At 54.6% G+C, this 27,348-nt stretch overlaps 1 protein-coding gene across 1 annotated transcript in view; it reads left to right on the top strand.

The window, feature by feature from the left end:
- Positions 1-27,348, top strand: part of clpb (caseinolytic mitochondrial matrix peptidase chaperone subunit B) — a 185,513-nt gene that overhangs the window by 91,175 nt on the left and 66,990 nt on the right. The window contains exons 6-7 of the mRNA XM_038818471.1: positions 10,582-10,679; positions 17,812-17,926. Of these exons, the coding sequence (XP_038674399.1) occupies positions 10,582-10,679; positions 17,812-17,926 (213 nt within the window). The remainder of the gene's footprint in view (positions 1-10,581; positions 10,680-17,811; positions 17,927-27,348) is intronic.

Genomic DNA, 27,348 nt, shown 5'->3' with positions numbered 1-27,348 from the left:
AATGAATTAAAATAAAAGAACCAGAGTTGGGATGAGATTTTATTTTAAACGCTGAGTTGCAGTACTGGAGTGTACCGCCTGAATGTATCGAGCAGCATGGTAGCACAGTGGTTAGCACTGTTGCTTTACAGCGCCAGAGTCCCAATTTGATTCCCGGCTAGGGTCACTGTCTGTGCGGAGTCTGCACGTTCTCCCTGTGTCCGCGTGGGTTTCCTCCGGGTGCTCCGGTTTCCTCCCACAAGTCCTGAAAGACGTGCTTGTTAGGTGAATTGGACATTCTGAATTCTCCCTCCGTGTACCCGAACAGGCGCATTGGGCTTACATTAGGGTTCTACATTCAACCCTAATCCGGAGTGTGGCGACTAGGGGATTTTCACAGTAACTTCATTGCAGGGTTAATGTGAGCCTACTTGTGACAATAGAGATTATTATTATTAAGATTATTATTAGAAAGAGCAGATCCTGGGATAACTTGCAAAAGGGAATTTATTAAATACTTGAAAAGAGAAAATTTGCTGGACTGTGGGGAAAGAGGAATTGGAGCTAATTCAGATTCAAAGAGACGGCATGGCCGCAATGGGCCGAATGGTCTCCTGTGCTGTGTGGTTGAATGGGACAGGGAGAGGTTTTGTTTGTCACAGCAGTATGGCGTGTGGACCGGGTGGGGGTGGGCTGCGGGCAGACGAGCAGTCTGGAAAATGTGAAACTCGGCCTTGTCAAATGATCACGATCTCCACTTTCCCCAGGCCCTATTAGCAGAAGTGGAATCCATTTCACATCCTGCAATCTTGTACATTACGAAGGTCAGAGTGTTATCTTCTCCTCTTCCAGCCCCAGCTGTGACAACTGATGCTCTATTTTGTAAACAGTGAAAATGGTCGAGGCGTGCACTCCATTCACAGGCACTTCTCAGTCGAGAGAGCCTTGTGTACGTGCCGAGTCTTATCACATCTCTCAGAAATGCCTCAAAGCGCTCTGCGCGCACACTGAATCACTTTGAAGGGCAGTGACTGCTGTGCAAGCAAGCCTGGTGGATAGTGGGCAAGATTCCCACCAGCATCAATAAGGTGAATGAATGGTCAATGATAATCTAGCCTGGAATCCGGGGCACAGTATTGAGGGAGTGCTGCATTGTTGCAGGTGTTGCCTTTTGGTGAGCCATTAACCCAAGGCCTTGCCTGCCCTTCAAGATGTGAAAGACACCTGAGCATTATTTTGAAGTTCTGTCTGGTACTCTGGCCGCGACTTAGTTGCATTTGTAGAACATTAGAGCGGAGGCCATTCGGCCCATCGAGTCTGCACCAACAATTTCAAAGTGAAATCCATTTATCGCGTTGTTTTCCATTTCCCTCTAACTATTTTCTCCTGTTTATCCAGTTCTCCTTTGAAAGCTACTATCTGTACCAAACACCCATCTCTCAGTGTGTTCCTAATCCTGAACCGCTCATTGCATTGAAAAAATCTTCCTCGATTTGCCTTTGGTTCTTTTCGCTGTAAGTCTGTCCTAACCGTGGCTCAGTGAGCTTCTGAGTCCCAAGGTCCTGGGTTCAAGTCCCACTCAGGACCTGAGCATAATGATCAAGGCTCACAATCCAGTGCAGTACAGGGCGAGCGCTGCACTGTCAGAGATGCTGTCTTTTGGATGTGACATTAAACCGAGACCCCGTAGGACTCTTCGGATGGACGTGCAAGATCCCATGACACTATTTTTAAGAAGAGCAGGCGGTTTCTCCCCGTTGTCCTGGACAATATTTATCATTCAATCAACTTCACGAAAACAGATCATCTGATCATGATCACATTGCTGTTTGTGGGAGCTTGCTGTGCTCAAATTGGCTGCCACTTCTTTTTTCAGGGAATGTGGGCTAGGCCAGCATTTGTTGCCCATCCCTAATTGCCCCTTGAGAAGGTGGTGGTGAGCTGCCTTCTTGAACCGCTGCAGTCCATGTGGTGTAGGTACACCCACTGTGCTGTTAGAGAGGGAGTTCCAGGATTTTGCCCCAGCGACAGTGAAGGAACGGCCGATATATTTCCAAGTTAGGGTGGTGAGTGACTTGGAGGGAAACCTCCAGGTGGTGGGGTTCCCAGGTATCTGCTGCCCTTGTCCTTCTAGATGGTAGTGGTCGTGGGTTTGCCTGCCTTACAACAATAAATGTACTTTGAAAAGTACTTCATTGGCTGTAAAGCACTTTGAGATGTTCAATAATCAATAAACGCAATCGTCTTTTTTTCTTTCTGTATCCTCTGATTGTTGATTTTTTTTTCCCCCATTGGAAACAGTTTCTCTTTAATTATTATAAATAAACCCTTCATTATTTTGAACACATCTATCATGTCTCTGCTAAATCTTCTCTTCTCGAAAGCAACACTCCCGACCTTCTCCAGCCTTTCCAAATTTACTGAAATCACCCATCCTAACAAACAAACATATTAATCAGGAGCAGGACTAGGCCACTCGGCCCCTCGAGCCTGCTCGTCCATTCAATCGGATCAGGGCCGATCTGATTGTAACCTCAACCCCACCTTCCTGCCCTTCCCTCCCAATAACCTTTCACCCCTTTGTTTATCACGAAACTATCTAGCTGGGCCTTAAAAATATTCAAAGAGTCTGCTTCCACTGCCTTTTGAGGAAGAGAGTTCCAGAGACTCATAACCCTCTAACTATTTCCGTAAATCTCCTCTGCACCCCATTCCTTGGCACCCTCGCTAAAGTCTGTCCCCAGAATTGGGTGCCCAGAATTGGACACTGACTGAGGGCTGACCTGTGACGTATAAAGGCTTACCACTACATCCTGGTTTTGTGTGTTCTAAGCTCTGTTTTATAAAGCACAGGATCCTGTACTATGTTTTTAATCTGCCTGTCTTTGCACCTGCAAAGAAAACACAACATTTTGCTGGTATTCGGTGGGCTAGATTCTCCGATCCCGGACGCCGAAATCGCATTCGGCGACGGGGCGGAGAATCCCCAATGGCGCCGAAATCGGGGACGGCAGCGCTTTTGCAATGCTCCACCCCCTGAAAAGCGGCGTACTTGCAGAGTACGCTGCGCGCCGTATCCACGGCCTCCGTACGTTGGCTGAGGCCCATCTCGCGATGCTCCGTCCCCGACCGGCCAGTTCCCGAAGGCGTGGGTCTCTCATGGTCTCACCCGTCGGGAACTCGGCGGGGCGCCTGCGAACTCAGTCCAGCGCCGCCACAGTCGGGAGAGGGCCGATCCGCGGGCAGTGGGGGGGGACGTATTCGGGGCTGGGGCACTGTGGTGGGGCGGTCCGGGGCGCGTGAGCCGTCCGAAGGGGGGGACTATTTTGCGGCCAAGTCCACGACGGCATCCGCCATGGAGTGTGTGCATGCGCGGCCATGTACCATGCAACTCTCCAGGCCATATCGGCAGCTAGAGCCCGGTGGTCTACGCTGCCTGGCTGGTAGGCACCCCCCCGGAACAGGGAATCGGTGGCCATTTTCCGCCAGTTTTCTGCCGGAGTGGGGACTGAGCCTCCTGAATGGAGAATCCAGCCCCTTAAGCCAATAAAACATCCAAAGGTGCTACTTCACAGGAGTGTTAACAAACGCAATCTGACTCCCAGCCACATAGATGACCAAAAAGCGTGGTCAAAGAGGTAGAGTCTACGGAGAGTCTTAAATGAGGAAAGGTAAAAGGTGCAGAGGTTTAGGGGGAGAATTCTAGAGCTCCGTGAGCTCAAGGCATGATGGCCAGTGGTGGATTAATCAAACTCGGGGATCCTCGAGGTCCGAATTAGAGGGGTGCAGTGATCTGGGAGGGTTGTGGTACTGGAGGAGATCACAGAGAGATGGAGGGGCGAGGCCATGGAGGGATTTGGAAATGGGGATGAGCATGGGTCAGCGAGCACAGAGAGGGGTGGGTGAGTGGAACTTGGTGCAAGTTGGGACACGGGCAACTTCTTCTGTTGTGATGTCGGATTACCAGGATTGAAATTGCAACATTACTGGAACAGCTGGCTCGGCCAGAAATGTATAACCATTTCCCAGACATTATTCCATAGTTCCTTCTATCTCCCATGGCGAGAAGACAGTTCAGATGTCCCAATCCTGTAGCCTGACGAGCAAACCTCCAAGGTTCCCCTCTGCAGTTAGGGGATTTTATTTTTCAATGCCGTGCCTCCTCCACACCTTTAAGTAATGATTCCTTAATGGCTTCCTCAGTAATTTATGATCAGAGCTTCTACCATATTATATTGCAGTCATTTTTCTATCCTCATTGATTGTCTGATTACCGTGTCATTCCTCACTGATTAGGCAAATTCCATTATTGATGAAAAGGAAACTAATTGAGAGTGAGTATTAAAGGGACAGATCTGACCCTTAAACAAAGATCCCGAGCACCGTACACCTTGCTTTGCTGGTCTTGGTTTTCTCCGTGTCTCAGTCTCACCCACTCAGGCTCCCTCTCGTACAGTCCTGTCCACTCCCAATGCAGTGCGCGGGATGCAGCGGTTATGGGGTGCAACAGGGCGAAAGGAGCACGTGACAAACACAGTTTTCTTTCAAAAGTAACAGCAAAGCAATAGAATACGAGCATCAGAAAGGAAACCTATTCTGCAGCGAAGCCTCCCCTTAAACCGTAATTTTTATCTCTTTCCCCCTCGCCTCCGCCACCCCACAAAATGTGTTCGAGCACCCACAGAACATACAGTGCAGAAGGAGGCCATTTGGCCCATCGAGTTTGCACCAACCCACTTAAGCCCTTTCTCCGTAACCCAATAATCCCTCCTAATCTTTTTGGACGCGAAGGGCAATTTATCACGGCCAATCCACCTAACCTGCATGTCTTTGGACTGTGGGAGGAAACCGGAGAACCCGGAGGAAACCCACACAGACACTGGAAGAACGTGCAGACTCCGCACAGTGACCCAGCGGGGAATCGAACTTGGGACCCTGGAGCTGTGAAGCCACAGTGCTAACCATTATACTACCGTGCCTGCCTCACAAATGACAGGGAAGTTAGCAAGAGAGTTGTGCTGAACCTATATAAAGGTTATGGTTCAGCTGGAGAACTGCGTCCCAACAGTGTTCAGCAAACCTTAGCAAAGACCTCAGCAAACGGGATTATTATTTAAACGATAAAATATTAAAGCATGCTGCTGTGCAGAGAGACTTGGGTGTGCTAGTGCATGAGTCACAGAAGGTTGGTTTACAGGTGCAACAGGTGATTAAGAAGGCAAATGGAATTTTGTCCTTCATTGCTAGAGGGATGGAGTTTAAGACTAGGGAGGTTATGCTGCAATTGTATAAGGTGTTAGTGAGGCCACACCTGGAGTATTGTGTTCAGTTTTGGTCTCCTTACCTGAGAAAGGACGTACTGGCACTGGAGGGTGTGCAGAGGAGATTCACTAGGTTAATCCCAGAGCTGAAGGGGTTGGATTATGAGGAGAGGTTGAGTAGACTGGGACTGTACTCGTTGGAATTTAGAAGGATGCGGGAGGATCTTATAGAAACATATAAAATTATGAAGGGAATAGATAGGATAGATGCGGGCAGGTTGTTTCCACTGGCGGGTGAAAGCAGAACTAGGGGACATAGCCTCAAAATAAGGGGAAGTAGATTTAGGACTGAGTTTAGGAGGAACTTCTTCACCCAAAGGGTTGTGAATCTATGGAATTCCTTGCCCAGTGAAGTAGTTGAGGCTCCTTCATTACATGTTTTTAAGGTAAAGATGGATAGTTTTTTGAAGAATAAAGGGATTAAGGGTTATGGTGTTCGGGCCGGAAAGTGGAGCTGAGTCCACAAAAGATCAGCCATGATCTCATTGAATGGCGGAGCAGGCTCGAGGGGCCAGATGGCCGACTCCTGCTCCTAGTTCTTATGTAAAGACGACAAGTCTTCGGAGAGGGCGCGGAGCAGATTTACTGGGATGATATCAGGGATGTGATTCTTCAGTTAATGTGGAGAGACTGAAGAAGCTGGGATTTGTTTTTCTCCAGGTGGTGGGATCCTAGAGGAGATGTAATACAGGCATTCAAAATCCTGGATGGTTTTGCTCGCCTAAATCAAGAGAAGCAGTTTCCAGTGACGGAGGGTAAGCAGCCAGAGGACAGATTTCAGATAATCAGCGCTGGTCAATGAGATGTTTGTTTGGGCAAAACAAAGACTTGCATTTATATAGCCACCGTGCATCTTTAAACACTCTGGAAGTGTAGTCACTGATGTAATGTAGAAATGTGGCAGCCAGTTTGCACACAGCAAGATCCCACAAACAGCAATGAGGAACGAACCAGATCATCTGTGATCTTGGTTGAGGAGACAGAGGAGAGCTTTCCTGCTGCTCTTCAAAGTAGTGCCATGGGTTCTTTCATATCCACCTGAAAGGTCAAATGGAGCCTCGGTTTACTATCTCTTCCGCGGACAGTGCAGCGCACCCTTAGTACCGGACTGGGGAGGCGTTGGGCCTGGATCTATGTGCTCAAGCCCTGGAATGTGCTTGAACCCAAAACCCTGTGACTGCCAGAAGCGAGTGCTGCCCACAGAGACACACTAGTGAGTGACAACACCTAGCGAAAGGAGAGCGGGAGCAGAATCAGCAGGAACTTTCAAACGGGAACTACTTGATCGGGCAATGGTGAATAAACAGGAGGAGTGGGCTAATTGGACAGCTCTTACAATGAGCACTGCGAGTCATGATGGGCTGAATGGCCAGCTCTCATGAAAATGAAATGAAATGAAAATCGCTTATTGTCACGGGTAGGCTTCAATGAAGTTACTGTGAAAAGCCCCTAGTCGCCACATTCCGGCGCCTGTCCGGGGAGGCTGGTACGGGAATCGAACTGTGCTGCTGGCCTGCCTTGGTCTGCTTTAAAAGCCAGCGATTTAGCCTGGCGAGCTAAGCGATGCTACATCAGTCAATGAAACTCTGGAGACAGCAGATGAGAATTGAAGCAGTGAGATTAGCTCAGCCCAGGTGGCATATACACACCACATTCCAATGCCCCAAACTGCCCGCAAACACTGCCAGTGGCATCCATCCAGGATATATATATATATATGATTTTTTAAGTAATCATAAAACTCTGGAATTGATTGCGTGCAAGCAAACAATTGCAATGCCACCCTGAGGATTGTCTCTGCGCAACGACGATCAATATTGCAAAGAGCAGAGTGTAAATCCTTCACTGCAGCAGACATGCTTAGGGGCACACCACATATCTCCCAGAGAACGGATATTCACCCAGCCTGTAATCTTGTGGAAAAAAACCCCAGCTGCTTGTCAAAGATCTACGTTGCCTTTTATCTGCGTTTAGTTTCCGATGCATCATTTATATAATTTCAGGATTGGATAGTGGATAGCACTGCGAGAGGCTGGTCAGTGTACGTGAGCGTAACTCAAGTTCCTGATCCTTGTTTAAAAATCACTTCCATGGCTTGACTCCACTCTACCCCTCCGCCAGTCGCGTGGCCCAGTTCATGCCCACTGGCCTCTTCTGATTCCCAGCCTTCTCTGCATTCCCGTGGTCCCACTTTGCCATGTTAGCTGCGTCTCCAGCCAACATACCCCCTTTGTACCCGGCAACTCGCTCCGTAACCCTTTTCCCTCTTCAAAATGTGACCTTTGAAACCTCCTGTTTTGATCAGTTCGTAGCCCGAAGCCGGCTCAGATTGAACCCGCAATTTGTGAAGCATCTGGGGGAGTGTGGCTGTTAGTGGCGCTGAACAGGAGAGTGTTTGCGTGTTGTGAATGGCACTGTTTCAAAAATAATTTACAGTGATGTGAGCCTCAGTGAGTTCCTGCATTGCATCTTCCAGATGGTGTACATGGCTGTCACTGTGTGTTGGTGGTGGAGGGTTTGAATGTTTGTGGAAGGAATGCCAATCAAGTGGGCTGCTTTGTCCTGTGTGGTGTTGAGCACGGGTGGCACAGTGGCTAGCACTGCTGCCTCACAGCTCCAGAAATCTGGGTTCAATTCCGGCCTCGGGTGACTGTGCGGAGTCTGCACGTTCTCCCCGTGTCTGCGTGGGTTTCCTCCGGGTGCCTCCGGTTTCCTCCCTCAGTCCAAAGATTTGCAGGTTAGGTGGATTGGCCATGCTAAATTGCCTCTTAGTTTCCAAATGATTAGGTGGGGTTATGGGGATAGGCTGGAGGTGTTTGCCTAAGTAGGGTGCTCTTAGGGCAGCTCGGTGGCGCAGTGGTTAGCATTGCTACCTCACGGCGCCGAGTTCCCAGGTTCAATCCCGGCGCTGGGTCACTCTCCGTGTGGAGTTTGCACATTCTCCGTGTGTTGGTGTGGGTTTCGCCCCCACAACCCAAAGATGTGCAGGGTAGGTGGATTGGCCACGCTAAATTGCCCCTTAATTGGAAAAAAAGAATTGGATACTCTAAATTTAAAAAAAAAGTAGGGTGCTCTTTCCAAGGACCGGTGCAAACACGATGGGCTGAATGGCCTCCTTCACTGTAAATTTTATGATTTTGAGTGTTGTTGGAGCTGCACTCACCCAGGCAAGTGGGGAGCATTCCATCACACTCCTGACTTGCACCTTGTAGATGGTGGACAGGCTTTAGGGTATCAGGGGTGAGTTATTTGCTTCTGTCTACCAAGCCTTTGATCTGCTCTGGTAGCCACAGTATTGATATGGCTGGGTCCAATTCAGTTTCTGATCAATGGTAACCCCCAGGATGTTGATTGTGGGGGATTCAGCGATGGTAATGTCATTGAATGTCAAGGGCGGTGGTTAGATCCTCTCTTGTAGGAGATGGCTATTGCCTCGCACTTGTGTGGCGCGAATGTTACTTACCACCTGTCAGCCCCAAGCCTGGATATTGTCCAGGTCTTGCTGCATTTGGACACGGACTGCTTCATTATCTGAGGAGTCCTGAATGGTGCTGAACATTGCGCAGTCATCCGCAAACATCCCCACTTCTGACCTTATGATGGAAGGGAGGTCACTGATGAAGATGGTTGGGCCTAGGACACTACCCTGAGGAACTCCTGCTGTGATGTTCTGGAGCTGAGATGATTGACCTCCAACCACCACAACCATCTTCCTTTGAGCCGGGAGTGACTCCAACCAGTGGAGAGATTTCCCCTGATTCCCATTGAGTCCAGTTTAGCCCGGGCTCCTTGATGCCGCACTCGGTCATATGCTGCCCCAATATGAAAAATGAAATGAAATGAAAATCGCTTATTGTCACGAGTAGGCTGCAATGAAGTTACTGTGAAAAGCCCCTAGTCGCCACATTCCGCCGCCTGTCCGGGGAGGCTGTTACGGGATATCCAGGGCAATCACTCTCCTCACCTCTGGTGTTCAGCTCTTTTGTCCATGTTTGAACTAAGGCCCTAATGAGGTCAGCAGCTGAGTGACCCTGGTGGAACCCAAACTGAGCGTCTGTGAGCTGGGTATTGCTGAGTAAGTGCCGCTTAATAGCACTGTTGATGATACCTTCCATCACTGATGGAGAGTAGACTGATAGGGCAGTAATTGGCTTGGTTGGATTTGTCCTGTTTCTTGAGTACAGAACATACCAGGGCAATTTTCCACACTGCCGGGAAGATACCGGTGTTGTAGATGCACTGGAACAGCTGGGTTAGTTCTGGAGCACAGTCTTCAGTACTATTGCCGAAGCATTGTCAGGGCCCATTGCCTTTTCAGTATCCAGTGCCTTTCACTGTCATATTATGTAGAATCAAATTGGCTGAAGACTGACATCTGTGATGCTGGGGACCTCTGGAGGAGGCCGAGATGGATCATCCACTCGGCACTTCTGGCTGAAGATTTTTGCAAACACTTCAGCCTTGTCTTTTGTACTGATGTGCTGGGCTCCTCCATCATTGAAGGTGGGAGATTTGTGGAGTGAGTTGTTTAATTGTCCACCACCATCCACAGCTGGATGTGGCAGGACTGGATAGCTTAGATCTGATGCGTTTGTTGTGGAATCGCTTAGCTCTGTCTATTACTTGCTGCTTATGTTGTTCTGCATGCAAGCATTCCTCTGTTGTAGCTTCACCAGGTTGACACCTCATTTTTCGATCTGCCCGATGTTGCTCTTGCCATGCCCTCCTGCACTCTTCATTGAACCAGGGTTGATCCCCTGGCTTGGTGGTAATGGTAGAGTGGGGGATATGCTGGGCCATGAGGTTACAGATTGTGGTTGAATACAATTCTGCTGCTGATGGCCCACAGCGCCTCCTGGATGCCCAGTCTTGAGTTGCTAGATCTGTTCAAAGCCTATCCCATTCAGCACGGTGGTAGTGCCACACAACATGATGGAGGGTATCCTCGCTGTGAAGGCAGGACTTTGTCTCCACAAAATAGTTGAGTAGTGAATGGAAGGTCTGGTGAATTAACAATGGCAGGATAATGAGTCGGGGGGGGGGAATGTCAGGGCGGTGGGGGTCAGGGCAGGAGGGTCATTCGGGGTTGTTGGGGGGTCGGGGTTGGTTTGGGCCGGGGGGGGGTTGTGTGGGGCGGGGTTGGGGTGGGGTGGGCCCGGGGTGTGTGGGGGGCGCATTGGGTAGTGTGGGGTGGGTGGGGAGATTGCAGCAATGATGAGTTATGGGGTTAGCGAGTGTGTTTTTGGGGCAGTTTTGTTGAATTTCCGTTTCTCTCATTCAGGTGCCAATCCCTTACTCCGCAATGATATGGGACACACACCAGTGGACTACGCCAGGGAAGGAGAAGTCAAAAAGCTGTTGAAGGAGGCGGAGGTGAAGGTAAGTGCAGCTCCCTCAGCTTTTACTCAGAGGATCTTGCTGTCCTGGAGCAGATAGTGTCTTATTGTGACCTTGGCTTCTAACCAGTCATTGGAAAAGGCAATGTTTAGCAGAGTCACACACATCAGATCGGCCAGTGAAGAACAGGGAGTGCAGCAATGTCAGATACTCTGTTTTCATATGAAACCTTAAATGGAGCACCGCACTGGTGGATAGAAAAGACCCAGTGTGACTATTTCAAAGGGTATACTGAATACTGAAGGAGGCAAGAGAGGAAATTGCTGAGGCCTTGATAGAAATCTTTGGATCCTCACTGTCTTCAGGTGAAGTCCCGGAGGACTGGAGAATAGCCAATGTTGTTCCTTTGTTTAAGAAGGGTAGCAAGGATAATCCAGGGAACTACAGGCTGGTGAGCCTTACATCAGTGGTAGGGAAATTACTGGAGAGAATTCTTCGAGACAGGATCTACGCCCATTTGGAAGCAAAGGGACATATTAGTGAGAGGCAGCGCGGTTTTGTGAAGGTGAGGCTGTGTCTCACTAACTTGATATAGAGTTTTTCGAAGCGTCATAAAGATGATTAGGGGCAGCACGGTAGCATTGTGGTTAGCACAATCGCTTCACAGCTCCAGGGTCCCAGGTTCGATTCCGGTTTGGGTCACTGTGCGGAGTCTGCACATCCTCCCTGTGTCTGCGTGGGTTTCCTCCGGGTGCTCTGGTTTCCTCCCACAGTCCAAAGGTGTGCAGGTTAGGTAGATTGGCCATGTTAAATTGCCCTTAGTGTTGGGTGGGGTTACTGGGTTATGGGGATAGGGTGGAAGTGTTGACCTTGGGTGGGATGGTCTTTCCAAGAGCCGGTGCTGTACTTTTCTTTGTTCTTTGCATATGAATGCAAGTTCTTTTTCTTTTTAACCAGTTTGGGCCAGGCACCCAATCTGGGATCTTGCTGCTCTCTCTGTGGAGCTCAGGACCACACTTGCTGAGAGCAGGCGGCATAGCTCATTTCTGATCCAAAACCTCAAACCTTCATTAAACCACGTGGAATTGCACATCAGTCAAACAAAGCACTGAAATTCAACAGCTTGCAGTCTACATACAGGAGGAATGAATGTGCGATGGACGCGCACAGACTCTCTCACTTGTGCATGCACAGGGAGGCAGGGGCGCAGTGATACCGTCACGGGACTAGTAAACCAGAGACCCACAGTAATGGTCTGGGGACATGGGTTCGAATCCCATCTGGGCAGATGGTGGAATTCGAATACAATAAAAATCTGGAATTAAAAGTCCGATGATGACCATGAAACCACAGTCACTAATGTCCTTTAGGGAAGGAACTCTGCTATCCTTACCTGGTCTGACCGACATGTCACATGCACTCACACAGACACGCAGGCACCCGCAGACAAATTTGCGCGTGCAACATATTCACTCATGGACTCAACTGTCACATACTGAAGGGCAGCACGGTGGCGCAGTGGTTAGCACTGCTGCCTCACAGCGCTGAGGACCCGGGTTCGAATCCCGGCTCTGGGTCACTGTCCGTGTGGAGTTTGCATTCTCCCCATGTCTGCGTGGGTGTCACCCCCATAACCTAAAGATGTGCAGGGTAGGTGGATTGGCCACACTAAATTGCCCCTTAATTGGAAAAAATGAATTGGGCATTCTAAATCAGCAGATGCACACCATGCATGCGCCACACATGTACACACCACACAAGCGCACACACATGTCCCACACCCTACACACATGGCACACACACAGCACATGCACATGTTCCGCACATGCACCTGCCATGCACCCTCGCACGCCACACACGTACCCAGGCCGCACACGCATCCAGGCTGCACATGCACACCGCCACGCATACACACAAGCTGTACACACACAGCGTACACTAATGCCACGCGCACACACCGCGAATGCTTACACGCTGCGCACATACACACGCCACGCGCATACATATGCCGCGCCGCACACACACGAACCCTGGGCACACACAAACACACACACCATGCGCACACGCACGCTGCGCGCACACATACAAGCCATGCGCACACACGTACCAATGATGCTGCACTTAAAACACATGTCACACGCAAACACACACACAAACACATACAGACAGTCTCATCGTTTTGCAGCAGTTTTCTCATTATGCTTTAGGAAGTGACTGATGATAAATTGCCCAAAATGAAATTTCTTATATAAAAAAAATGGATGCAGTCGCAAAACAAACACTCAATAAACTGATGGAATCCATCATTCGCAGGGTTTCAGATGGGGCAATAACTATGTGACAGCTCCCCTGTGAAAGGAACAGTCACAACGGAGCTTATACTGAACCTGAGTCAGGCTAAAGATGCAGGTCCTTCTGGCGGAGGCTGCATCATTCAAACACCTCTCAAAACATACTACAGATAGAAGCACAGCTCTTTAATTTGCCTGGTATTCACATATTTGCATCTGACCTGCATAGCGCTCACAGACACAAACTCTTATCCCTTAATGTGCAACACTAAATAACAAATAGATTAAATGTTCAAATATTTAACAGACAGCTTTGCTGCTTTTAATAGATTCAAAAACTTACAAAAAAATTGAGTTGTAAAGCTGGAGGTATTTTGAATAATTTAATCAGAAATATGAAATAAATAAGGCAGTTTTATTCCATCCCTTAAAAATCCATAAAAATAAGCATTGTTATTTTCTGTACAATTCTACATTTTTGCCGCTCTTCCCCCCCCCCCCCTCAGGTGCCAACTCTGTGATGGGAGATCAGGCCCACAGACACTGACCACCACCACCTCTGACCCAAGTGGGGCATATGGTACTGATAATGTCACTGAATTAGTCAGCCAGAGGCCCAGGTCCCCAGCAGCTGGTGGAATTTAAATTCAATTAATAAATCTGGAATTTAAAGCTAGCCTTGGTAATGGTGACCATGAAACTATCATCGATCGTTGTAAAAACCCATCTGGTTCCCTAATGTCCTTTAGGGCCGAGCGAGACAACTGCCCCTCACTGAAATGGCCGAGCGAGACAACTGCCCCTCACTGAAATGGCCGAGCGAGACAACTGCCCCTCACTGAAATGGCCGAGCGAGACAACTGCCCCTCACTGAAATGGCCGAGCGGGACAACTGCCCCTCACTGAAATGGCCGAGCGGGACAACTGCCCCTCACTGAAATGGCCGAGCGGGACAACTGGCACTCACTGAAATGGCCGAGCGGGACAACTGCCCCTCACTGAAATGGCCGAGCGAGACAACTGCCCCTCACTGAAATGGCCGAGCGGGACAACTGGCACTCACTGAAATGGCCGAGCGGGACAACTGCCCCTCACTGAAATGGCCGACTGAGACAACTGCCCCTCACTGAAATGGCCGAGCGGGACAACTGCCCCTCACTGAAATGGCCGAGCGAGACAACTGCCCCTCACTGAAATGGCCGAGCGAGACAACTGCCCCTCACTGAAATGGCCGAGCGAGACAACTGCCCCTCACTGAAATGGCCGAGCGAGGCAACTGCCCCTCACTGAAATGGCCGAGCGAGACAACTGCCTCTCACTGAAATGCCAAGCGAGACAACTGCCCCTCACTGAAATGGCCGAGCGAGACAACTGCCCCTCACTGAAATGGCCGAGCGGGACAACTGCCCCTCACTGAAATGGCCGAGCGGGACAACTGCCCCTCACTGAAATGGCCGAGCGAGGCAACTGCCCCATACTGAAATGGCCGAGCGAGACAACTGCCCCTCACTGAAATGGCCGAGCGAGACAACTGCCCCTCACTGAAATGGCCGAGCGAGACAACTGCCCCTCACTGAAATGGCCGAGCGAGACAACTGCCCCTCACTGAAATGGCCGAGCGAGACAACTGCCCCTCACTGAAATGGCCGAGCGGGACAACTGCCCCTCACTGAAATGGCCGAGCGAGGCAACTGCCCCTCACTGAAATGGCCGAGCGGGAAAACTGCCCCTCACTGAAATGGCCGAGCGGGTCAGCTGCCCCTCACTGAAATGGCCGAGCGAGACAACTGCCCCTCACTGAAATGGCCGAGCGGGTCAGCTGCCCCTCACTGAAATGGCCGAGCGAGACAACTGCCCCTCACTGAAATGGCCGAGCGAGACAACTGCCCCTCACTGAAATGGCCGAGCGAGACAACTGCCCCTCACTGAAATGGCCGAGCGGGACAACTGGCACTCACTGAAATGGCCGAGCGGGACAACTGCCCCTCACTGAAATGGCCGACTGAGACAACTGCCCCTCACTGAAATGGCCGAGCGGGACAACTGCCCCTCACTGAAATGGCCGAGCGAGACAACTGCCCCTCACTGAAATGGCCGAGCGAGACAACTGCCCCTCACTGAAATGGCCGAGCGAGACAACTGCCCCTCACTGAAATGGCCGAGCGAGGCAACTGCCCCTCACTGAAATGGCCGAGCGAGACAACTGCCTCTCACTGAAATGCCAAGCGAGACAACTGCCCCTCACTGAAATGGCCGAGCGAGGCAACTGCCCCTCACTGAAATGGCCGAGCGAGACAACTGCCTCTCACTGAAATGTCAAGCGAGACAACTGCCCCTCACTGAAATGGCCGAGTGAGACAACTGCCCCTCACTGAAATGGCCGAGCGAGACAACTGCCCCTCACTGAAATGGCCGAGCGAGACAACTGCCCCTCACTGAAATGGCCGAGCGGGACAACTGCCCCTCACTGAAATGGCCGAGCGGGACAACTGCCCCTCACTGAAATGGCCGAGCGAGGCAACTGCCCCATACTGAAATGGCCGAGCGAGACAACTGCCCCTCACTGAAATGGCCGAGCGGGAAAACTGCCCCTCACTGAAATGGCCGAGCGGGTCAGCTGCCCCTCACTGAAATGGCCGAGCGAGACAACTGCCCCTCACTGAAATGGCCGAGCGGGTCAGCTGCCCCTCACTGAAATGGCCGAGCGAGACAACTGCCCCTCACTGAAATGACCGAGCGAGACACTCTGTTCAAGGGCAATTACGCATCGGCAAGCCAGCTGGCCCAACCAGCAATTCCCCATGAAAGAACAAAAAATGTGCCCATTCCTCACAGTGAGACTCACCAGACTGTTCCACTCTGTGGTGTATGACAGCTATGCTGGAACTTTCCTGCACCCACTCCTCACTCACCCACATTCTCACTCCCACACATGCCTGCTGTCACACACCCAATCTGACACCCCCCCCCCCCCCCCCCCCCCCTCCCTCAATCACTCTTACTCCCACACCTTCACTCTCACTCTCTCACTCAGACTATTTAGGAATGGACACGTCAAGTGAGACTGGCGACATTAGAATTGGGCTCAATAAGTGCTTTTCACCCAGTTTGAGGCGTCTTAACAACCGAGAAATAGAGAAATAGAGACATTGAACTTGTAAAAGTGAAGTCAATAAATCTGTGACTTTCATATAATTTCACAGCATGGAAAAATCCCAAATATCCCATTGTGATTCTGCTAGGTTTTTGAAAACAATATATAATTAGTCCCAGCACGGTGGCACAGTGGTTAGCACTGCTGCCTCACGGCGCCGAGGTCCCGGGTTCGATCATGGCTCTGGGTCACTGTCCGTGTGGAGTTTGCACATTCTCCCCGTGTCTGCGTGGGTCTCACCCCCACAACCCAAAGATGTGCAGGGTAGGCAGATTGGCCATGCTAAATTGCCCCATAATTGAAAAACAAAAAATTGGGTATTCTAAATTTAAAAAAGAAATAGTCCCAGCCCTCTATTCCTGTCTCGTAACTCTGCACACTGTCAGCTGGCACCAGAACACTGACATTTGGAAGCTGCCAAATAACTGTAAAAACTCAACTGGTTCAATAATGTTTTGTCTGGGTCTATATGTGACTCCAGCCCCCACGCCAACGTGCTTTGTTCTTCATTCCCTCTCAGAAATAACCCTGCCGCGTCATTCAGTTATTTAAACAATTGCTGGGAAGCACAATTGGAGCGAAGGAAAGGTAGATTTGTATTTCATTTCCAGCAGATCTCCGAAAGGCCTTTCCAGCCGATGCAACACTTTGGAGGTGCAGCCAACTGTTGTAATGTAGGAAGGATGTGAAGGCTTTGGAGAGGGTGTAGAGGAGGTTTACCAGAATGTTGCCTGGCCTGGAGGGTGTTAGCTATGTGGAGAGGCTGAATAGACTCGGACTGTTTTCATTAGAAAGATAGAGGTTGAGGGGCAACCTGATAGAGGTCTACAAGATTACGAGGGGCATGGATAGAGTGGATGGGCAGGCATTCTTTCCCAGGGTGGAGGGGTCAGTCACCGGGGGGGGCATAGATTTGAGATCCGTGGGACAAAGTTTAGGGGAGATGTGTGAGGCAGGTTTTTTACACAGAGGGTGGTGAGTGGCTGGAACGCGCTGCCAGGGGAGGTTGTGGAAGCCGATACATTAACGGCGTTCAAAAGGCATCTTGACAAACACAAGGATAGGATGGGTATAGATGGATAAGGCACAAGGAAGTGCTGAGGGTTTTTGCAAAGGTTGGTATCATGACCGGTACAGGCTTGAAGGGCCGAAGGGCCTGTTCCTGTGCTGTATTGTTCTTTGTTTTTTTACACAGCAGCCAATTTGGGCACAGCAAACACCCATCGCAATAACATCAATAGCCAGAGCATGCACTTTAATGGTAATTGAGGCACCAATGTTGCCCAGAACCCTGGGGACAACACCCCTGCTCCCCTTTGAAATAGTGCTGTGGCATCTTTTCTGGTCACCCGGGAGGGCAGGCGGGGTTTGACTTTAACATCTCATTTGCAAAGCGAGCAGGGAAGCACCTCAACCACTCCCTGTGCTAGTGACTTAAATATTCTCACTGTCCTCTGAGCAGCGGCTTTTACTGAGCTTCCGATTAGGTTCACTCGTGCCTGTCTTCAGTTTTACTCCCCCCTCACAAATGAAAATATATTCTCCACATCAGCCCCCTTCGTAATTGTCGAGCTTTGTGAAGTGGTTTAGTGAGTCGCACGAAAGGTCAGGGAGCCGAGGAATGGTCAATAAATGCCAGTCTTGCAGCAATGTATTAAAACATTCACGGGGACAAGTTAACCTGTTGACCAGCCTGTGTGTGTGTGTTTGTGTCTCTCTCACTTTGCAGTACCAGGAACAGCAGAGGAAGCGGGAGGCTGAGGAACGCAGGAGGTTTCCGCTGGAGCAGAGACTGAAAGAGCACATCATCGGCCAGGAGACCGCTATCGCCACTGTGGCAGCAGGCATGTACAAAACCATCCAAAAGGGTCTTTGCAAGGACCCCTGTTTTTGCGCAGTCACCGTCTGCATGTCAATCCTTAAGTCAACGCCAAAGGCAGCAACTGTAATTTTATAGAGGGAGTGCCTCACTCCAGCTTTCCGTGCCCACAGCGATGGAACATCAGCAAACCGCACACTGGTAGAGTGCCGGGACAGCCATTCGGCCCATCGTGCCTGTGTTGGCCATTTGAAAGAGCTATCGAGTTAGACTCACTGACCCTGCTCTTTCCCAGAGCTTTAAATACCCTCCTCCTCCAAACATGTGTAGGTTAGGTGTATTGGCCGTGCTAAACTGCCCTGAGTGTCCAAAAACGGTGGGGTAATGGGGATAGGGTGGAGGTGTGGGGGTAGGATGGAGTTGTGGGCTTAGGCAGGGTGCTCTTTTCAAGGGCAGGTGCAGACTCGATGGGCCGAATGGCCTCCTTCTGCACTATAAATTCTATGCTTCTAGGTTTATATCAAATACCCCTTTACTGTTGAAACCGCCCTTTCAGGCAGCGTGTTCCAGATCACAACAACTTGCTGTGGAAGGAAAAATCGTGCTCTTCTCCCGTTTACCTCCCCTGATCGCTGTGTCCCTTGCCAGCGAAGACAGTTTCTCCCGAGTTACTCCACTGAAATACCCCCATACGTTTGAACAACACAGTCTAGCAAGCCCTCGCTCCAGTCACTCCCTGTGTGAATATCCGGCACGGGCAGTGCATGGTTTCCTGTGGACTGGTGGAAAGGAGATACCCAGAGCGCTTACTCAGCCCCGTGCCTGTCGGCCAGGACTGGCTTGAGGAACCGGCTGGGTTCTGATCTATCCTCAGCAGTGGAGTCGAGAATTCTCTCTCTGCTGGAGGCAGAGGTTTGGCGCAAAGTGGGTTTGACCAGTCCTAGCCCAGTTCCCTGGAAAGCTCAGTGCAACAGCAGACATTTATTCCGTGTTTGGCACTAGTTTCCAAGCTGGCTCTGAGAGATCATAATGCATTGGTATGAACAAAACAGTGATCCTTTTCCAATCCTGTGCCAGAAATGTAGTCACGATGTGGAGATGCCGGCGTTGGGCTGGGGTGGGCACAGTAAGAAGTCTGACAACACCAGGTTAAAGTCCAACAGGTTTATTTGGAATCACTAGCTTTCGGAGCACTGCTCCTTCCTCAGGTGAGAGATGAAGTGTGATGGGAGTGCCTGGGAGTGTTTAATGGAGACATTATAGATGGACCGTTACTCTGTACCTAACCCCGTGCTGTACCTGCCCTGGGAGTGTTTGATGTGGACAGTGTAGAGGGAGCTTTACTCTGTGTCTAACCCCGTGCTGTACCTGTCCTGGGAGTGTTTGATGTGGACAGTGTAGAGGGAGCTTTACTCTGTGTCTAACCCCGTGCTGTACCTGTCCTGGGAGTGTTTGATGGGGACAGTGTAGAAGGAGCTTTACTCTGTGTCTAACCCCGTGCTGTACCTGTCCTGGGAGTGTTTGATGCGGACAGTGTAGAGGGAGCTTTACTCTGTATCTAACCCCGTGCTGTACCTGTCCTGGGAGTGTTTGATGGGGACAGTGCAGAGGGAGCTTTACTCTGTAGCTAACCCCATGCTGTACCTGTCCTGGGAGTGTTTGATGGGGACAGTATAGAGGGAGCTTTACTCTGTGTCTAACCCCGTGCTGTACCTGTCCTGGGAGTGTTTGATGGGGACAGTGCAGAGGGAGCTTTACTCTGTGTCTAACCCCGTGCTGTACCTGTCCTGGGAGTGTTTGATGGGGACAGTGTAGAGGGAGCTTTACTCTGTATCTAGCCCCGTGCTGTACCTGTCCTGGGAGTGTTTGATGGGGACAGTGTAGAGGGAGCTTTACTCTGTATCTAACCCCGTGCTGTACCTGTCCTGGGAGTGTTTGATGGGGGCAGTGTAGAGGGAGCTTTACTCTGTATCTAACCCCGTGCTGTACCCGGCCGGGCAGTGTTTGATGCCAATATCAACCTGAACAGTAGTGGACTCGCCAACACTAAGGGCATTCAAATGGTCATTGGATAGGCATATGGTCGATAAGGGAATAGAGTAGATGGGCTTTAGAGGGGTTTCATGGGTCGGCGCAACATCGAGGGCCGAGGGGCCTGTACTGCGCTGTAATGTTTATGTTCTATGAACCTAAAGACAGGTTTTGTAGAACCATAGAATCCCTACTGCGCAGAAGGGGGCCATTCGGCCCCTCGGGTCTGCACCGACCCTCTGAAAGAGGCAGCCAACCTCAGCCCACCTGCCCCATCCCTGTTCCCCCACCTCACCTGTACATCCCTGGGCAGGAAGGGGCAGTGTTAGCTTGGCCAGTACACCTCACCTGTACATCCCTGGGCAGGAAGCGGCAGTGTTAGCTTGGCCAGTACACCTCACCTGTACATCCCTGGGCAGGAAGGGGCAGTGTTAGCCTGGCCAGTACACCTCACCTGTACATCCCTGGGCTGTGGGACGAAAGCGGAGCTCTGACATTGAAGGGTGGAGTGGGGTTTGCTGGGAAGAGAGCTTACCCAATAACTGCATACAAGGTTGGTTTGGTTCGAGCAGCAGGATCGATGAATGGCCAAGCAGCATTTTATATTCCATTCTCTTTATCTCAGTTCTGATGAAAATAGAACAAGTTTGAGAGTAATTCAGTTAGACACCAGATCAATTCAAAGGAAGAAGGAAAGGTATTTTCCTTTTTTGCAAAACAAACCCTCAGACGGGCATGGCTGGAATAACAATTCAATAATATTTTTAATGTGCTGTTCTGTTAAAGTTTATGCTTTTAGCTTGAGAGGGGCATATAATCATTTGTAAAGTTTTGAGCTGAGATTCAGGGTCTGATTCCACTCGATGTTCAAAATGTTCTGAGCTGATTCCTTTCTGCCTTGGTTAGCAGACAGAATGTTCCCCTGTCAGTCCTGGCGTGATGTTGAACTATCTGCCTGTCTGCATCATTCTCCCTAATCAGGATTCAGAGAACTGTCGCTGAGTTGCTCCACACTGCCCCTTCCCCGCGCGCTCCCTGCCCCACCCGCCCCCTTCCCCGCGTGCCCCCTGCCCCGCGCGCCCCCTTCCCCGCGCGCCCCCTGCCCCTCACGCCCCCTTCCCCGCGCGCCCCCTTCCCCGCACGCCCCCTGCCCCGCACGCCCCCTGCCCCGCACGCCCCCTTCCCCGCACGCCCCCTTCCCCGCACGCCCCCTTCCCCGCACGCCCCCTTCCCCGCACGCACCCTTCCCTGCACGCCCCCTGCCCCGTGCGCCCCCTGCCCCGTGCGCCCCCTGCCCCGCGCGCCCCCTTCCCCGTGCGCCCCCTGCCCCGCGCGCCCCCTTCCCCGTGCGCCCCCTGCCCCGCGCGCCCCCCTGCCCCGCGCGCCCCCTGCCCCGCGCGCCCCCTGCCCCGCGCGCCCCCTTCCCCGCGCGCCCCCTTCCCCGCGCGCCCCCTTCCCCGCACGCCCCCTTCCCCGCACGCCCCCTTCCCCGCGCGCCCCCTTCCCCGCACGCCCCCTTCCCCGCACGCACCCTTCCCCGCGCGCCCCCTTCCCCGCACGCCCCCTGCCCCGCGCGCCCCCTGCCCCGCACGCCCCCTTCCCCGCGCGCCCCCTTCCCCGCGCGCCCCCCTGCCCCGCGCGCCCCCTTCCCCGTGCGCCCCCTGCCCCGCGCGCCCCTTCCCCGCACGCCCCCTTCCCCGCGCGCCCCCTTCCCCGCGCGCCCCCTTCCCCGCACGCCCCCTTCCCCGCACGCCCCCTGCCCCGCGCGCCCCCTTCCCCGCACGCCCCCTTCCCCGCGCGCCCCCTTCCCCGCGCGCCCCCTTCCCCGCACGCCCCCTTCCCCGCACGCCCCCTGCCCCGCGCGCCCCCTTCCCCGCACGCCCCCTTCCCCGCGCGCCCCCTTCCCCGCGCGCTCCCTTCCCCTCGCGCCCCCTTCCCCGCGCGCCCCCTTCCCCGCGCGCCCCCTTCCCCGCGCGCCCCCTTCCCCGCGCGCCCCCTTCCCCGCGCGCCCCCTTCCCCGCGCGCCCCCTGCCCCGCGCGCCCCCTTCCCCGCGCGCCCCCTGCCCCGCGCGCCCCCCTTCCCCGCGCGCCCCCTGCCCCGCACGCCCCCTGCCCCGCGCGCCCCCTGCCCCGCACGCCCCCTTCCCCGCGCGCCCCCTGCCCCGCGCGCCCCCTTCCCCGCGCGCCCCTTGCCCCGCGCGCACCATTTCCCCCGCGCGCGCCCCTTCCCCGCGCGCCCCCTTCCCCGCGCGCCCCCTTCCCCGCGCGCCCCCTTCCCCGTGCGCCCCCTGCCCCGCGCGCCCCCTTCCCCACGCGCCCCCTTCCCCGCGCGCCCCCTTCCCCCGCCGCCCCCTTCCCCGCGCGCACCCCTTCCCCGCGCGCCCCCTTCCCCGCACGCCCCCTTCCCCGCGCGCCCCCTTCCCCCGCGCGCCCCCTTCCCCACACGCCCCCTTCCCCACACGCCCCCTTCCCCGCGCGCCCCCTTCCCCACACGCCTCCTTCCCCACACGCCCCCTTCCCCACACGCCCCCTTCCCCGCACGCCCCCTTCCCCGCGCGCCCCCTTCCCCACACGCCCCCTTCCCCGCGCGCCCCCTTCCCCGCGCGCCCCCTTCCCCACACGCCCCCTTCCCCACACGCCCCCTTCCCCACACGCCCCCTTCCCCACACGCCCCCTTCCCCGCGCGCCCCCTTCCCCGCGCGCCCCCTTCCCCACACGCCCCCTTCCCCACACGCCCCCTTCCCCACACGCCCCCTTCCACGCGTGCTCCTTGCCCCGCACGCCTCCTGCCTCACGCGCTCCCTGCCCCGCGCACTCCCTGCCCCGCGCACTCCCTGCCCCACGCGCTCCCTTCCCCGCGCTCTCCCTGTCCTGCGCGCTCCCTGTCCCGCGCGCCCCCTGTCCCGCGGGCTCCCTGTCCTGCACGCTCCCTGTCCCGCGCGCCCCCTGTCCCGCGGGCTCCCTGTCCTGCACGCTCCCTGTCCCGCACGCCCCCTGCCCCGTGCGCTCCCTGTCCTGCGCGCTCCCTGCCCCGCGCGCTCCCTGCCCGCGCGCTCCCTGCCCGCGCGCTCCCTGCTCCGCGCTCTCCCTGTCCCGCACGCTCCCTGCCCCGCGCGCTCCCTGTCCCGTGCGCTGGTTTAGCTCACTCGGCTAAATCGCTGGCTTTTAAAGCAGACCAAGCAGGCCAGCAGCATGGTTCGATTCCCGTACCAGCCTCCCCGGACAGGCGCCGGAATGTGGCGACTAGGGGCTTTTCACTAGAGTAGTGCCTACTCGTGACAATAAGCAATTTTCATTTCATTTCCTTGACCTGCGCGCTCCTTGCCCCATGCGCTCCTTGCCCCGCGTGTCCCTTTCTGCCCCCCTCCCCAACTCTCCCCCACCTCTTCCCCAACCCACTCTCCCCCTGCCTCATCTCACTCGCTTTCCCTCTCTTGCTCACACTCTCTTTCTCACAGCCCTGCTTTCACGTTTTCTCTCTCTCTGCCGCTTTCTCTCTCCCGCTCTCTCTCTCTGCCGCTCTCTCCCTCTGCCGCTCTCTCCCTCTGCTGCTCTCCCTCTCTCTGCTGCTCTCTCTCTGCTGCTCTCTCTCTGCTGCTCTCTCTCTGCCGCTCTTTCTCTGCCGCTCTCTCTCTCTCTGCCGCTCTCTCTCTGCTGCTCTCTCTCTCTGCCGCTTTCTCTCTCCCGCTCTCTCTCTACCGCTCTCCCTCTCTCTGCCACTCTCCCTCTCTCTGCCACTCTCTCTCTGCCACTCTCTCTCTGCCGCTCTCTCTCTCTGCTGCTCTCTCTCTCTGCCGCTCTCTCTCTGCCACTCTCTCTCTGCCACTCTCTCTCCCGCTCTCTCTCTGCCACTCTCTCTGCCGCTCACTCTCTGCCGCTCTCTCTCTCTGCCGCTCTCTCTCTCTGCCGCTCTCTCTCTCTTCCGCTCTCTCTCTGCCGCTCTCTCTCTGCCGCTCTCTCTCTGCCGCTCTCTCTCTGCCGCTCTCTCTCTGCCGCTCTCTCTCTGCCGCTCTCTCTCTGCCACTCTCCCCTCTCTGCCACTCTCTCTCTCTGCCGCTCTCTCTCTCTCTGCCGCTCTCTCTCTCTCTGCCGCTCTCTCTCTCTCTGCCGCTCTCTCTCTGCCGCTCTCGCTCTCTCTGCCGCTCTCGCTCTCTCTGCCACTCTCTCTCTCTCTGCCGCTCTCTCCCTCTCTGCCGCTCTCTCTCTGCCGCTCTCTCTCTGCCGCTCTCTCTCTGCCGCTCTCTCTCTGCCGCTCTCTCTCTGCCGCTCTCTCTCTCTGCCGCTCTCTCTCTCTCTGCCGCTCTCTCTCTCTCTGCTGCTCTCTCTCTGCCGCTCACTCTCTGCTGCTCTCTCTCTCTGCCGCTCTCTCTCTGCCGCTCTCTCTCTCTCTGCCGCTCTCTCTCTCTCTGCCGTACTCTCTCTCTGCCGCTCTCTCTCTCTCTGCCGCTCTCTCTCTGCCGCTCTCTCTCTGCCGTACTCTCTCTCTGCCACTCTCTCTCTCTGCCACAATCTCTGTGCCGTACTCTCTCTCTGCCGCTCGCTCTCTCTGCCGCTCTCTCTCTCTGCCGCTCTGTCTCTCTGCCGCTCTCTCTCTCTGCCGCTCTCTCTCTCTGCCGCTCCCTCTCTCTGCCGCTCTCTCTCTCTGCCGCTCTCTCCCTCTCTGCCGCTCTCTCTCTGCCGCTCTCTCACTCTGCCGCTCTCTCTGCCGCTCTCTCTCTCTGCCACTCTCTCTCTGCCGTACTCTCTCTCTGCCGCTTTCTCTCTCTGCCGCTCTCTCTCTGCTCTCTCTCTCTCTGTCGCTCTCTCTCTCTGCCGTACTCTCTCTCTGCCGTACTCTCTCTCTGCCACTCTCTCTCTCTGCTGCTCTCTCCCTCTCTGCCACTCTCTCTCTGCCGCTCTCTCTCTGCCGCTCTCTCTCTGCCGCTCTCTCTCTGCCGCTCTCTCTCTGCCGCTCTCTCTCTGCTGCTCTCTCTCTGCCGCTCTCTCTCTGCCGCTCTCTCTCTGCCGCTCTCTCTCTGCCGCTCTCTCTCTCTACCGCGCTCTCTCTCTACCGCGCTCTCTGCCGCTCTCTCTCTCTCTCTGCCGCTCTCTCTCTGCCGCTCTCTCTCTCTCTGCCGCTCTCTCTCTCTCTGCCGCTCTCTCTGTCGCTCTCTCTCTCTGTCCGCTCTCTCTCTCTGCCGCTCTCTCTCTGCCGCTCTCCCTCTCTCTGCCGCTCTCTCTCTCTCTCTCTGCCGCTCTCTCTGCCGCTCCCTCTCTGCCGTACTCTCTCTCTACCACTCTCTCTCTCTCTGCCGCTCTCTCTCCCTGCCGCTCTCTCTCTCTGCCGCTCTCTCTCTCTGCCGTTCTCTCTCTCCCGCTCTCTCTCTGCCGTACTCTCTCTCTGCCACTCTCTCTCTGCCGCTCTCTCCTCTCTGCCGCTCTCTCTCTCTCTGCCGTTCTCTCTCTGCCGCTCTCTCTCTGCCGTACTCTCTCTCTGCTGCTCTCTGTCTGCTGCTCTCTCTCTGCCGCTCTCTCTCTGCCGCTCTCTCTCTGCCGCTCTCTCTCTGCCGCTCTCTCTCTACCGCTCACTCTCTGCCACTCTCTCTCTCTGCCACTCTCTCTCTGCCGTATTCTCTCTCTGCCGCTTTCTCTCTCTGCCGCTCTCTCTCTGCTGCTCTCTCTCTCTGTCGCTCTCTCTCTCTGCCGTACTCTCTCTCTGCCGTACTCTCTCTCTGCCACTCTCTCTCTCTGCTGCTCTCTCCCTCTCTGCCACTCTCTCTCTGCCGCTCTCTCTCTGCCCGCTCTCTCTCTGCCGCTCTCTCTCTGCCGCTCTCTCTCTGCCGCTCTCTCTGCCGCTCTCTCTCTGCTGCTCTCTCTCTGCCGCTCTCTCTCTGCCGCTCTCTCTCTGCCGCTCTCTCTCTCTACCCGCGCTCTCTGCCGCTCTCTCTCTCTCTGCCGCTCTCTCTCTCTGCCGCTCTCTCTCTCTGCCGCTCTCTCTCTCTGTCGCTCTCTCTCTGCCGCACTCCCTCTGCCGCTCTCCCTCTCTCTGCCGCTCTCTCTCTCTCTCTCTGCCGCTCGCTCTCTCTCTGCCGCTCTCTCTGCCGCTCCCTCTCTGCCGTACTCTCTCTCTACCACTCTCTCTCTCTCTGCCGCTCTCTCTCCTGCCGCTCTCTCTCTCTGCCGCTCTCTCTCTCCTGCCGCTCTCTCTCTCCTGCCGCTCTCTCTCTGCCGCTCTCTCTCTGCCGTACTCTCTCTCTGCCACTCTCTCTCTGCCGCTCTCCCTCTCTGCCGCTCTCTCTCTCTCTGCCGTTCTCTCTCTGCCGCTCTCTCTCTGCCGTACTCTCTCTCTGCTGCTCTCTGTCTGCTGCTCTCTCTCTGCCGCTCTCTCTCTGCCTCTCTCTCTCTGCCGCTCTCTCTCTGCCGCTCTCTCTCTACCGCTCACTCTCTGCCGCTCTCTCTCTCTGCCGCTCTCTCTCTCTGCCGCTCTCTCTCTCTGCCCGCTCTCTCTCTCTGCCGCTCTCTCTCTCTGCCGCTCTCTCTCTCTGCCGCTCTCTCTCTGCCGCTCTCTCTCCTGCCGCTCTCTGTCTGCCGTACTCTCTCTCTGCCACTCTCTCTCTGCCGCTCTCTCTCTGCCGCTCTCTCTCTCTGCCGCTCTCTCTCTGTCGCTCTCTCTCTGCCGCTCTCCCTCTGCCGCTCTCCCTCTCTCTGCCGCTCTCTCTCTCTGCCGCTCGCTCTCTCTCTGCCGCTCTCTCTGCCGCCCTCTCTGCCGTACTCTCTCTCTACCACTCTCTCTCTCTGCCGCTCTCTCTCTCTGCCGCTCTCTCTCTCTGCCGCTCTCTCTCTCTGCCGCTCTCTCTCTCTACCGCGCTCTCTCTGCCGCTCTCTCTCTCTCTGCCGCTCTCTCTCTCTCTGCCACTCTCTCTCTCTCTCTGCGCGCTCTCTCTGCCGCTCGCTCTCTCTCTGCCGCTCTCTCTGCCGCTCTCTCTCTCTGCCGCTCTCTCTCTGCCGTACTCTCTCTCTACCACCTCTCTCTCTCTGCCGCTCTCTCTCTCTGCCGCTCTCTCTCTCTGCCGCTCTCCTCTCTCTGCCGCTCTCCTCTGCCGTACTCTCTCTCTGCCACTCTCTCTCTGCCGCTCTCCCTCTCTGCCGCTCTCTCTCTCTCTCTGCCGTCTCTCTCTGCCACTCTCTCTGTGCCGTACTCTCTCTCTGCCGCTCTCTCTCTGCCGCTCTCTCTCTGCCGCTCTCTCTCTGCCGCTCTCTCTCTGCCGCTCTGTCTGCCGTGCTCTCTCTCTGCCGCTCTCTCTCTGCTGCTCTCTCTCTGCCGCTCTCTCTCTGCCGCTCTCTCTCTGCCGCCTCTCTCTGCCGCTCTCTCTCTGCTGCTCTCTCTCTCTGCCGCGCTCTCTCTCTGCCGCTCTCTCTCTGCCGCTCTCCCTCTCT

This window comes from Scyliorhinus canicula, chromosome 14 (genome assembly GCF_902713615.1).
Source record: "Scyliorhinus canicula chromosome 14, sScyCan1.1, whole genome shotgun sequence".
Classification (NCBI taxonomy): Eukaryota; Metazoa; Chordata; class Chondrichthyes; order Carcharhiniformes; family Scyliorhinidae; genus Scyliorhinus; species Scyliorhinus canicula.
The sequence above is the reverse complement of the archived record's forward strand: the minus strand, read 5'-3'. Positions and strand labels throughout refer to the sequence as shown.